Source organism: Prionailurus viverrinus, chromosome B4, assembly GCF_022837055.1.
Source record: "Prionailurus viverrinus isolate Anna chromosome B4, UM_Priviv_1.0, whole genome shotgun sequence".
Lineage (NCBI taxonomy): Eukaryota > Metazoa > Chordata > Mammalia > Carnivora > Felidae > Prionailurus > Prionailurus viverrinus.
The window spans coordinates 113,763,877-113,778,143 of record NC_062567.1 but is presented as its reverse complement, the minus strand read 5'-3'; the positions used below and the strand labels follow the sequence as shown (position 1 = coordinate 113,778,143).

Here is a 14,267-nt window from a genome sequence, read left to right as displayed (position 1 = left end):
TTTTTTATTACCGTTCTGTGGATATGGAATGGAACCCTACTGTCGTTTTAATGTGCATTTTCCTAATTATATTGAGCATCTTTTCATATACTTATTGGCTATTCTTACATACTGAGTGAAATATCTATTCACATCTTGTGTATTCTGGACCCAGAACCTGGGGCTTATCTTTTTATTTTCTTTATGGTGTCTTTTCTTTTTTTTTTTTTTTTTTTTTTTTTTTTTTTTTTTTTTAAAAGATGACATCACATACACATTCTTTTTTTTTTTTTTTTTTTTTTTTTTTTTTTAAATTTTTTTTTTTTTCAATGTTTATTTATTTTGGGGACAGAGAGAGACAGAGCATGAACGGGGGAGGGGCAGAGAGAGAGGGAGACACAGAATCGGAAACAGGCTCCAGGCTCTGAGCCATCAGCCCAGAGCCCGACGCGGGGCTCGAACTCCCGGACCGCGAGATCGTGACCTGGCTGAAGTCGGACGCTTAACCGACTGCGCCACCCAGGCGCCCCTATGGTGTCTTTTCAAGCATAAAGGTTTTAATTTCTTTTTTTTTTTTTAACGTTTATTTATTTTTGAGACAGAGAGAGACAAAGCATGAACAGGGGAGGGTCAGAGAGAGGGAGACACAGAATCTGAAACAGGCTTCAGGCTCTGAGCTGTCAGCACAGAGCCCGACGTGGGGCTTGAAATCACGGACCGCGAGATCATGACCTGAGCTGAAGTCGGCCGCTCAACCAACTGAGCCACCCAGGCGCCCCTCAAGCATAAAGGTTTTAAATTTATGAAGTTTAGTTTATCAGTGTTTTCTTTTTTTCTTTTATGGTTTATGCCTCTGGTGTTGTATCTAAAAACTCTTTGCCTAAACCTAAAAGGATTTCTTCTAGACCTTTTATAGTTTCAGCTCTTAAGTGTAAGCCTATGATACATCTTTGTGTCAGGTAGATTATAAATTCATCTTTTTGCTCATGGACATCTAACTGGTCCAGCAATTTTCAACCATTTGTTGGGGGCGGGGACAAACAATCCTTTCTTCCACTGAATTGTCTTAACAACTTTGTTAAAAATCCATTGACAAAATTTAAGGACTTCTCTTAATTTTTCCCTGTGACCTACATCTGTTTTTATGCCAGTACTCACTATATTCCCCCCAAAGTTTACAGTCTCAGTCTCTAGAAAGGAAACACCTGCTTCATAGTCTCCAGCTCCAGTGCTACCTCTGAATCGCTGCCACCCTCTGTCTCACTGATTTGCCATGCCACCCCTGAGATACTTAACGTTTAAATCTTAAGATTTTAAAGTTGCAAGTTCAACACTTTAGCTTTACAGATAAGGAATGTCAGGCCCACCTTTGTTGTTTTTCTAAGTTAAAGTATTTTTGTCCCATGCTGGAACAGAAAGAAGAATGATATCTGTCTGGGGATAAACATTTATTATCATGGAATCACCACACAATTCTCTCTAAACCAGGCCTGGCAGAGCAGGGTCCTGAAGAGGAAAAAAAATTTAGAATAGAGACTTAAGGGCAGAGCCATAAAAAGAGGAAAGGAAATAAATGGTAGATGCCAAAAATAAAGTACACCTACTTGAAATTTTTGTATAAAGCTGGTACACATTTCAGGTGGCTCTGCTAGTGAAATGCTTTACCATCTATAGCATGCATGTCTTGAAAGTTACTGCTGAAAGCACCTCTTGATCTTTAAGGGACCTCACATCACTTGAAAATAAGAGTGCTCAGTGAAAGCTTTAGATCTTTCAGTGGTTTAGGTTTCTGGTGTTTTTTTGTTTGTTTGGTTGGTTGTTTTTTTGTTTTTGTTTTTGTTTTTAAGTAATCTTTGTATCCAACATGGGGCTCAAACCCACAACCCCCAAGATCAAGAGTTGCATGCTTCACTGAGTCAGCCAGGTGCCCCCTCTTTTTTCATTTTTAATGCATTTCTTCTGGCTTTCAGTTTTCAAAATATAAACTATATTTTTCTTTTTTTCCTTAATATTTATTTATTTTTGAGAGAGATTGAGAGAGAGAGAGAGAGAGAGAGAGAGAGAACGAGCAGGGGGAGGAACAGAGAGAGAAGGAGACACAGAATCCAGAGCAGGCTCCAGGCTCTAAGCTGTCAGCACAGAGCCTGACGCAGGGCTCGAACTCACAAACTGCAAGATCATGACCTGAGCCACCAAGGTGCCCCTAAACTGTATTTTTGAAATATTAAACTTTCTAGCTACAGATGATATGGAGAAACCCATTTTAATAGTAAGAAAAGTATTACCTTGCTAAATTTTTCAAAGTAACAATTATCCTCACGTGTGTGTGTGTGTGTGTGTGTGTGTGTGTGTGTGTGTGTGTACATAGTCATAGTTATTAGCACATGACTGATACATAGTCTGCAAGAATCAGGCTGTGCTTAAGACTGCTTCCTGAGGAATGTTAGCTAAATGTAGTTTAAAAGGTAGGTGAATGGAGCTGAGTATCTTATGCTGGATCTTGCTCAGTTGACCAAAACAACTGGTCTTAGAAAAGAGGAACAAGGGACACCTGGATGGTTCAAGCAGTTAAGCATCTGACTCTTGATGTTGGCTCAGGTCATGATCTCGGGTTCGTGAGTTCAAGCCCCGCATCAGCTTATGTGCTCTTAGTTGGGAGCCTGCTTGGAATTCTCTTTCCCTCTCTCTCCCTGTCCCTCCCCCTCTCTTGCTCTCTCTCAGAATAAATAAATAAGCTTTAAAAAAAATAAGAAAAGAGGAATAATAATGGGGATGGAAGTCAAATTCATCTGTCTAATTGTTCTTTAAAGATAGAGTTTAAGGGGTGCCTGGGTGGCTCAGTCGCTTAAGCGCCCAACTCCTTGATTTTAGCTCAGGCCATCATCTCACAGTTTGTGGGATCGGGCCCTACATCCGGCTCTGTGCTGACAGCAAGGAGCCTGCTTGAGATTCTCTCTCTCCCTTTCTCTCTCTCTGCCCCTCCCCCCTCACTCTCTCTCAAAATAAATAAATAAACTTAAATAAAATAAAAAAGTAAAGATAGGGGCGCCTGGGTGGCACAGTCGGTTAAGCGTCCGACTTCAGCCAGGTCACGATCTCGCGGTCCGTGAGTTTGAGCCCCGCGTCAGGCTCTGGGCTGGTGCCTCGGAGCCTGGAGCCTGTTTCCGATTGTGTCTCCCTCTCTCTGCCCCTCCCCCGTTCATGCTCTGTCTCTCTCTGTCCCAAAAATAAATAAACGTTGAAAAAAAAATTTAAAAAAAAAAAAAAGTAAAGATAGAGTTTAGGAGCTAAGGTCAAGTAGCAAGGCAGAATATCCTAGGCTAACTAGGCTGGAGTATTAGTACATTCTGAATTAATAACTGTTGGTCTTTAAAGATTATTTTTGTAAGTAATTCGTTTCATAGCCTACCTTGAATGTTTTTTGTGTAACAGTATTTCTAATGGAAAGGTTAGGATTTTTTTTTTTAATGTTTATTTATTTTTGAAAGAAAGACAGTGAGAGCCAGGGAGGGGCAGAGAGAGATTGGGAGAGGGAGACACAGAGTCCGAAACTGGCTCCAGGTTCCGAGCTGTCAGCACAGAGCCCGATGCAGGGCGCAAACCCACGAAGTACGAGATCATGACCTGAGCCGGAGTTGGGCACTTAACTGACTGAGCCACCCAGGTGCCCCAGGATTTTTTTCTATTGTATTTAAGTTCTTCTGTACTAAAATGAAAACATGGAAGGGACAAATGCACACTGCAGGATTAGTATTTACTCTTGGAGGAGGAGTGGAACTTTAATGTTATATAACCATTTGTTTCATAGACAGATTTAAACCAGATATTGCAGAATGTTTGCGATTTGTTAAATCTTGAAGGGAGTGGAGGGGAGATATGTCTGGGTATATGTTTAGCAATGAATGTTTGTGAGGAGATGCCATGATTACCAGCAGATGTTGAAGAGAAATTCAGGGTAGTAGAAAAATTCCTAGGTTACATATTGGGAAGAACTCATGTTTATGTGATATCTGTAAGGGTCATTTCTCCTGCAGAATATGACTTGTCAGTTTTGAACCGTTGGCATTTGTGCTCCACCAGGACTCTGGCTCCCCAGGACAGTCCCATCAGTCCTGTGCTGGTGACAGTGAGGATCACCGATAGTTCTCAACGCTTCCTGTATTATGTTTTAATAATCACATCTCATGCTCCACATTTGCCATTTGAGATGTTATGCAGTATGAAATGTGTTCTGATCAGAAACCTATAAGTATCAGAGCTTGGATTTACATCTGACCAGCTCAAACCCAATCTTCATTATCCTTTTATGAGTTTATGCTTTCTTAATGTAGTCTTATCCACAGGATGAAGATACTGGAATGAAAAGTAAAGTCCATCATATTGCCAAGGAGATTATGAGCTCAGAGAAAGTGTAGGTATTCATTCAGTTTATAATTCAAATGACCATTTGTTTCCCTACTGGTTCATTGAAAACATTTCTTTTATTGTTTTTGTTTTTTTTTTTTTACAGGTTTGTGGATGTGTTAAAACTTTTGCATATTGTAAGTATCTGCAAATATTTTCTTAGAGTCTGAGACTATCCTCTTTTGCATCTTTCCCTATGTCAAAAAATTTTCAGCATAACTTAAATATACTTAAGTTAATGTGTATATATATATATGTGCTTCCTAATATATGGTTACATTTTTAAATTCATACATATATGTGAATATAGATGTTTTCTAAAATGTATGTATTCTAATGGGTAGGTAGTATACCCAGATTATTTCCAAAAAATAGAGCCTTTTTTTTTAATGTTTATTTATTTATTTTTGAGAGAGAGAGAGCACACGTGCACAAGACAGGGAGGGGCAAAGAGACGGGGAGGGACACAGAATCTGAAGCAGGTTCCAGGCTTCAAGCTGTCAGCATAGAGCCCAACGCGGGGCTTGAACCCACGAACCATGAGATCATGACCTGAGCCGAAGTCAGATGCTCAACTGACTGAGCCACCCAAGTGCCCCAGGGCCTTTATATCCATATTTCCAAAGTCTTTAAACTTTCTGTCTTCATAACAGTTTTTAGAGTATTTCTTCTTGGGCATTTGCAGAAGATGTCTATAAGGAGAACTTTGCATTAGCAATGTATAAAGAATGTCATGCTCAGTGTTCAAAACCATTCTTCTTCTATCTGAATAAGCTCCCAGAAATAGACTCTTAAAATAGACCTTTTTATAACTAACTTTTTAAAGTTTTGTATTCCATTTTTATAATTGTCAACTTGAACAAACCTGTTGGGAAACAATTAGAATGTGTCTGACAGCATATTCATTTTTCTCATGCACTCTTTTGCACCTGCAAGTTTTTACAAGTTTCATTATGCGTTAACAGTGAAAGCGCTTTTAATCCTACTTTATTTGAATTATATTTTGGCAAGTTATTAAGACTTAACAAAAGAGGGTTAAGGTAGAGGAAACAATGAAGAAAGCAACTGAAGTGAAAATTTACTTAGATGGTATAATTATTAACATCATCTTCATCTTAATTACTGAGAAATGGTAGGTTCACACCCATTAATATCTCTAAAAGTATCATTATTTTCAGTTTTCCACTTAAAAGATACATGTGAACATGAAAAGTAGGGTGCACTTAAGCCTGATTCACATTCACTAAATGATTCTCTGTGCTCTGTGCTTGGTACAACAGAAACCTGGAGCTCTAAATCCTGTGTGAAGAATCTCCAGTTTTGGAAACCTTTTCTAAAACAATTCTTAACATTACTGATTTGTTTTGAGAAATTACTGTCTTGTGAATAGTTTCTTATATAAATCTTGACTGTATTGCTTAGTTCTCTTTGAAATTCACTTTTTAAAAATTATAGCACGGCATTTGGTCACCCAAATAAATTTATTGAGTTTGAAGTATATTGCCATTTCAAATGCGTAATATAAACATTAAAAAAATTCAAATATGTAACAGGATGAATAAATAACTTCTCAAAATAAACTCCATTTTGAACTGAATGAATTCCAGTTTTTACTGAACCTCTGTATTGCTTAAACCATTGCAGAGGGAAAAGGAAAAAAGCTAAACTCCTTTTTCTGGAAAGCTTAACATATCTGTAGGACAAACAAATTGTACCTATTTGACATATTTTCTGATAGACACGTCTAAACAGAATTAGACCACTCTAAGGAAATTTGCAGCATCTGCAATTTAATTGGTAAGCTCATGGAGGCAAAAAAAAAAAAAAAAAATGCTATGGAGTCAGAAAAACTGGAGTTGGAAATTCAGTGCACTATTTCAACAAATCTTGCATGGAACACATGTTGAAGATTCCATGACGAACAACAGAGTCCCTGCCCTCATAGTGCCTATAGTCTAGCGTAGTGCTTCTCATAATGTGGTGAGAGACTGGATTTAAAATATTTCCAATCCGTGTTGGATCAGAAGTTTTAAAAATACAATACAAATGTCATGGCCATGTCGAAGTGACATAAAAGTGTCCAATCCCTTATTTATGCTTCTAACTAATATCTTTGCAGACCAATAATAATAAAAAGGACCACACTTTGAGAATATTGGCAAAAATATCAGCATCTATTCTGCCTATGTAGATTCTGTTTTTTAACAGCTATATGAATATCAGAAAGTAGTCTACCCTTTGGGCCTAACTTTCCTTATTTGTAAGATACAAATATCGCTCTCTCTGGTTGTGAGGAATCAGTGGAATAAAGTATGTGAAAGAGCCTTTTATTTTGCACAGTGTACGTAAGTGCTTAGATTGACTTTCATTACCCGCTTTTTTCATCTTTTTATAATTCTGTCTCTTCCAAATGCCTTTTTTCCTCTGTCCTAAAATTTCATTGTAATGAAGTTCTGATTCCAGTAGGTAGAGAACCAATTAAGAGCTTCATTAGTTTCTTTGTTTGATTACCTAAAACAATGTATCTTGTTCTTATCTCTATACTTTTGGAACAAATCATAAACACTGTAAAAATGGACAGTCAGACCAAAGGATTTCCCATATCATCTCAGATCTGATAAATCTCATAGATGGCCTTGGCCTCTTCCCCAGCTGGTGTTGAGCAGTGAATCATCCAAAACCCACCTTGGCTTGTACATTTTCAAAACCTCCTAAGCCTTTAATGCATGGGTAAGAGTAGATCATCTATCTGCCTACCTCTTGTTAACGTCCTATCTGGTATGTGTAAATGTTAACTCAGCAGAGCCCAGCTCTAATGGGAATTTTAACAACAAAGCATTAACCAGGTGAGAGCCGTTATTAGGAGAGGATTGTTACCAGCATAATGTGGGTGAAGTCAAGAGTCTTGTTTCATTTCACCACCCCCACCACACTGTTAAAGCTCATATTTACCCCTCTACCAAAAGTGCCCCACAAAGGTAACACATGGATAGTTTCAATCCTGAGCACTACTTACTGTCTGATTTCATATAAATGAGTCAATGTCTGTGTTATGCCCTAGAATATGACTGCTTTACAATACCTAAATAATAGGCTTTAGATAATCCAGTGGATACTTTTTTGGAAATGAACCAGGTATCCAAGTGGCTTGGGGGAAGCTATTCTGCTGTTTCAGTTATACATGATTTCTTGTGAATAATTTTCTTTAAAGATTTTATATTTTTAAGTATTATCTGCATCCAGCATGGAATTTGAACTTACAACCCCAAGATCAAGAGTCGCATGCTTTGCTGACTGGGCCAGCCAGGCACCCCTCCTATGAATAGTTTTTTGTATTAGAGACTCTAGAATAGCACTAATAGATCTTTCTGAGATGACAGAAATATTCAGTATCTGCACTGTCCACTATGTCCAATATTTTTAAAATTTAAATATGTTACTGTAGTTTATTGACATTTCTTTGTTTATAATTTGCTGACCTAGGTGATACAGCTCATATCTTAACTATAAAATCTAAAGTGTAAACTAAAGAATTTTATCACTCAAGCTATTATGACATTGGGAGGAATATCCAATTGAGGCCTTTGATTCATCTGCCTGATGTTTGTGAGGAAAATTTGGGCCTGTAGCAGCAGTGGCGAGACTTTACAACTAATCTTTTTTATGATGTATGCTCTGCAGTATCTTCCATGAGCTTCTGGACTTTAAAATAGGTATTTTTAAAGGCCCAGTGTACACAGTGTCTCCCAGCCAATACCCAATACCAGTATTTTCCTTTTCAAAACGGTAGTGCCAGGGAGTCTGGGTGGCTCAGTTGGTTGAGTGTCCGACTCTTGATTTCGGCTCAGGTCATGGTCTCATGATTCATGGGATCGAGCCCCGCATCAGGCTCTGCGCTGACATAGCACACACACTCTCTCTCTCTAAAAATAAATAAATAAACATTAAAAAAAAAAATAACTACAAAATGGTAGTGCCATCCCTATGACTGCAAAAGCAGAAAAGTAGAATCTGTTCTTTCTTTCTCTCTCTCACCCACTTCTCCAACCAACCCATCAGCAAACCTACTGATTCTGTTTCTGTTACTGCCAGCAACCTAGTTCAGAATATCATCTCTTATGCAGACAGACAACCATTCCAGCCTCCTAACAGATACTCACTCCTGTTTCCATTCTCAGCCTTTTCCCAACCTGTTTCTTATACAATCTTTTTTCCTTACAAAATTTTGAGTGATTTTATTAAAATCTATATTAGAACATGTCACTCCCCTTCTTAAAACCCTTTAAATGATTCCCATTGCATTAACAATAAAGTCTGGGGCTCCTGGGTGGCTCAGTCATCGGTTGGGCATCCAACTTTGGCTCAGGTCATGATTTCAAAGTTCACATGTTTGAGCCCTGCGTCGGGCTCTGTGCTGACAGCTGAGAGCCTGGAGCCTGCTTTGTGTTCTGTCTCCCTCTCTCTGTTCCCCTTCCCTGCTCACACTCTGTCCGTCTCTCTCTCTCAGATATAAATAAACATTAAAAAATTTTTTTTTTAAAAAGAATAAAGTCCATGTTACTTACCAAGGCTTGTAAATAGGATGACTTTATGTCCCAGTCTGCTTTTGACAATTCTGGTTATTGTCTATTGTCTATTAATAACTAATAACTAATAGTAATTATTAACAGTGTTCCTTTTGTCTTGCTGGATCATCAAATTATGGTTCCCCCTGCCTACAAGATGCTATGTGATTTGGCCTCTTACTAAGATGAGATGCTGGGGAAAGAGAGGGGCATTCTCTTACTCACTGACCATGTTCTGGCCATACAGTCCTCCTTCCAGTTCTTAGTTCATTGCTAAGGTTATTCCTGCTCACAGCTTTTTCTAATGCAGTTTCCCAGAACGTTTAGTCTTCATTTTCTTCATAGCTAGTTTTTTCTTTATCCTTCCAGTTTTGGCTTAATGTGACCTCCTCATAGAGACCTTTCTTGACTATCCTTTTCTCTTTCCCTTTCCCTTTGTGTTCTTCTTGACACTTAATATAATTTGTGTATTTGTTTGTTTAGTTGTTTATTTTTGGTCTACTCTACTAAAATATAAGCTAGGTGAGGGCAGGGATCATCTCTCCAGTACCTACCATCATTCCTGTTCATTGGAAGGCTTTTAGTAAACATTTGTTGAATGCATGAGTGTGACTAATTCTTTAGGGGTTAAGAATTCTGCCCCTGCCGCTATGTGCTCTTAGACAAATTAGTCAAGCCTTAGTTTCTTCTTCTGGAAAATGGGAATAATAATAATAATAATAATTGCATTGTTTTTATTATTTTCCCTTTGATGGGAGACTATTTTAGTAGACAGCTATAAATTTATTTTATGAATGCCCAAATAGCATGACTTAAAAACATTTTTTTTTTTTGACAAGAGAATGATCAGAGACTTTGAGGTCTTTTTTGACAAAGATGGGCTGATTAAGTAATAAAATGATACTAGTAATGAAGCATCTTTGCTCCACTGATTTCTTAAGGTTGAGACCCACTTACCTTGAAAATTTAAGGGACTCTCATTAAAATCTATAGAGTTAGAGGCAGTTATTTGGACATTCATATGTCTGTTAGTAACTAGAATGTATCTTTTATTTTTTAAAAAATGAATCATAGAGGGGCGCCTGGGTGGCTCAGTCAGTTAGGCGGCCGACATCGGCTCAGGTCATGATCTCGCGCTCCGTGAGTTCGAGCCCCGCATCAGGCTCTGTGCTGACAGCTCAGAGCCTGGAGCCTGTTTCAGATTCTGTGTCTCCCTCTCTCTGATCCTCCCCCATTCATGCTCTGTCTCTCTCTGTCTCAAAAATAAATAAACGTTAAAAAAAATTTTTTTTTTAAATGAATCATAGAAAGAATAGAAGGCTTTCTCATAGAAGCCTCCAGTTTTTCCTATCTTAAATAACTTCATCATTTTCTTTTTTTTTTTCTTTTGTTTTTTATTCTTTTATTTTGAGAGAAAGAGAGAGAACAAGCAGGGGAGGGGCAGAGAGAGAGGGAGACACAATCCCAAGCAGGCTGTCAGCTGTCAGCACAGAGCCCAGTTTGGGGCTCAAACTCATGAATCATAAGATCATGACCTGAGTCAAAGTCAAGCGTCGGATGCTTACCCGACTGAGCCACCCAGGCTCCCCTAACTTCATCATTTTCTACTGAATACAGACTGTTTTTTGAGTCTTGTTAATGATTTAATTATCATTAATTTGTTCCTTAGTTGTAAAGAATACTCCTTTAGCGTCTATTGACATGGCTGCCAAACCTTCACTTTTTGAGCAGCTTCCTTCTTGTTAGGACTGTCCTTCACTGAATGACGTTCATTAAGAGCCCCTTTGTCCTGCTGCTGAGGTGTTTGTTTTCCTTACTTTGGTTTGGTATTTGCTTCTTGTTATATGCCTCTGATTCAGCATTCTGTCTCCAAGCTTCCAGGACTTGTTGACCTTAAATGATATTCATGTGATCACTTAAATTAACCAAATCTCCTTTACTTAAATAAATGGCCTTCTGTTGAGCACTCTCTGTGTGACTTGAAACATGCTGTGTTATGTAAATTGTCTATTTTAATCCTCATAACAACCCTATCAAATACTTGTTATTTCTGTTTTTTAAAATGAAGAAAACTAATTGCCGAAAGTAACCCGCTGCTAAATGGCAAAACCATACTTTGAATTCTGGTCTGAGACCTTGAACTTAGGCAGTTGTTCAGAAATGGATTAAAAATTATTAACTTGACATTTCTACATGCTGTATAGGGGGTAGTAGTATACCTTTGGATATATTAGCTGTTTTCAGAATTCTTTCAGTGGCCCAAGAAATCAGAGAAATTCTAGTTTTCCATCTTTTGAAGATGAGAATGAAGCTACATTTTTTCACTTAGGATACATTATGATTATTTGTTGTTAAGGGAGTTAGAGACTGGAGATAAAGGATTGATTTCAGTCATGTTTTATATAGTTTATAGCGTGCATTGATAATTATACACAATCACCTGATTGTGATCAGTCTGATCATAGGGAGAGGGAGAAATCATTTCATTGGTCAATATTTTAATTTAAAAACAAAATCAAATTGTTAATGTTAGGACTTCCTCCCCCTTCTACATTTACTTCATAGTTTCACACTCTTTCTGCATATTTATCAAAGCTCTCTGACCTTCCCAGCTGCTTTGCTTTGGCTTAATATGAAGTATTTCTTAATGCCCTTTTTGAAGGCAGGGAGCCCTGCAGAGTTCCCTGTCTATCGATATGTCCATTTAGTTTTTGTAATTCACTGTGTCATCATAGTGGTTAAGTCATACCCTCAGGTCAAGACACCCAGTCAGGACAGCTTCATTAAGTCACTTACTTCTCTTTGGCACTGGAGATGTAAATCCTGACCCTAAGAATAAGACCATCTGTTTTGTGCTTCATTGCTTTAGATGTTCATACTTGACTTTATTTGCATTGATTTTTGCTTAAGTCTTGCCCAAGTGATCAGAGCTTGTAAGGCTAGTATGTTAATACTTCAAAGGAACTCACTGTTTTATTTATTTATTTTTATTTTATGTAAGGCTTTATTTATTTATTTATGTATTTATTTATTTATTTTCAATATGAAATTTATTGTCAAATTGGTTTCCATACAACACCCAGTGCTCATCCCAAAAGTGCCCTCCTCAATACCCATCACCCATCCTCCCCTCCCTCCCACCCCCCATCAACCCTCAGTTTGTTCTCAGTTTTTTTTTTTTTTTTTTTTTTTTTTTTTTTTTCAACGTTTATTTATTTTTGGGACAGAGAGAGACAGAGCATGAACGGGGGAGGGGCAGAGAGAGAGGGAGACACAGAATCGGAAACAGGCTCCAGGCTCCGAGCCATCAGCCCAGAGCCTGACGCGGGGCTCGAACTCACGGACCGCGAGATCGTGACCTGGCTGAAGTCGGACGCTTAACCGACTGCGCCACCCAGGCGCCCCTGTTCTCAGTTTTTAAGAGTCTCTTATGCTTTGGCTCTCTCCCTCTCTAACCTCTTTTTTTTTTTTTTCTTCCCCTCCCCCATGGACTTCTGTTAAGTTTCTCATGATCCACGTAAGAGTGAAAACATGTGGTATCTGTCTTTCTCTGTATGACTTATTTCACTTAGCATAACACTCTCCAGTTTCATCCACGTTGCTACAAAAGGCCATATTTCATTCTTTCTCATTGCCACGTAGTATTCCATTGTGTATATAAACCAGCAATAGCACTGCTAGGAATTTACCCAAGGGATACAGGAGTGCTGATGCATAGGGGCACTTGTATCTCCAGTGTTTATAGTAGCACTCTCAACAATAGCCGAATTATGGAAAGAGCCTAAATGTCCATCAACTGACGAATGGATAAAGAAATTGTGGTTTATAGTCACTGTGTTTTAAAAGTTGATCTGGTTCTCATTTGTAGGTTTTCTAGGAATTATTAATAATATGATACATTTTATAATTCAGGAGCCTATTTCTAAAAATGCCAAGTTGAACATGCATTTGGTTACTGTAATCAGAAACTAGACTGTTAGATGGTTCAGTTTTACATACAGAATTTTTGGTGGGTTTTATGTTGGAAGAATAGACCAAAGTATGTGTAGTCAGTATCAATAAACTCTATTGCCTGCCTAACATTTTTATATCCTGGTTCCCATACCCCTTTCATTTTAATTACCCAGATTTTCCAGTGTAGAAAAGTAAACTCTGGATCTAATTTTTGAAGTGCCAGTCGTGTGGTCTTATATCCTCACTGATTTAGTCAAGGAGGTGTTGGAGAATTTAAATTCTCTGCCCAAAAATAGTTTTGCCTCTGGCTCCTAAGTGTCATCACACTTTCCCAAATTATCCTGGCTGTTAGCATTTAGAAAAATAACCAGACATATGTTGTAACCATCCTTTTTATTAAAAAAAAAAAAAAAAAAAGATGTTTTCTTCCTTCTAGTGGCATCAGTTCTGGAAATGGTTGAGGTTCATGAAGAGCTGATAAGTGAAAGATTCTGTGTGTAGTTCTTGTGTGAATTAGTTACATCTGGCACTGGGGCCATAGCACATGGCTTTTAGGGGATGGTGGCCCAAAAGGTGAGGGGATGAGATTTGGGCCAGAGCTGCTGTGTATAATTAAAGGCCATGAGTTGCAAGTAGGGTCTTTGGTGTGAGTTGCATTGGCCTGGAGTAAGGGGTACCCTTTTCTGCTTTCAAAAAGGTACGATGAAGACAAGTTGATGGCCCTGGTAGTGCTTGCTTAGAATATGTAACCTCCTGGGTCCTAGGAATAATTTGTAATAGATACCTGGATAGAAACTCTAAATTCCTATAGTCTCTATTAAATGGTCCTCTTTTGCCAATGACAGTATGGGCCACAAGTTCGTTCAGAGCTACCTACAGTCATCCAGTAGTACTGGAAAAAGTGACATTTTGCCTAGTATGTGACAGACACCTCCAGTTAGAGGTGGCCATCTTACTGGTCAGCCCAGTGTGAATTTGGCTGGTCTCTGTTGAATGTGTCTTAAATAAGCAAGTTTTCCTTTTGGCAATAGTTGCAGACATATGGAATGCAGAGTCTGACAAAAGCTGTGTCAAATAGGGTCCTTAAGCTACTTAGCCACTAACGGCTACTGTCACTGTTGTGACTGAGGAAGTATCTTCCAACTGGAAAATAAAAGTCATGTTGCTGCCAAGGGACAAATATATTCATCATGTCTTCTACCAGAAGAAAGGGCAGTGCTTATTGCTTTGCTGAACAAGGAATTCTTGCATTTAAGTTATATTAATTATTAAACTGGTAAAAAAAAAAAAAGACTACTATGGAAGATGTTTAAATGTGCTTTGAATACTGTTATAATTGTGTTATAATTTGTGACTGACATGTAA

At 38.2% G+C, this 14,267-nt stretch overlaps 1 protein-coding gene across 3 annotated transcripts in view; it reads left to right on the top strand.

The window, feature by feature from the left end:
* FGD6 (FYVE, RhoGEF and PH domain containing 6) overlaps positions 1–14,267 on the top strand; it is a 115,557-nt gene that overhangs the window by 48,126 nt on the left and 53,164 nt on the right. For 2 of the 3 annotated variants that reach the window (XM_047868047.1, XM_047868045.1), the window contains 2 exons: positions 4,323–4,390; positions 4,490–4,520. In XM_047868047.1, coding sequence (XP_047724003.1) covers positions 4,323–4,390; positions 4,490–4,520 — 99 coding nt within the window. Of the gene's footprint in view, positions 1–4,310; positions 4,391–4,489; positions 4,521–14,267 lie in introns of all 3 variants that reach the window. The other variant, XM_047868046.1, reaches the window with a different exon arrangement.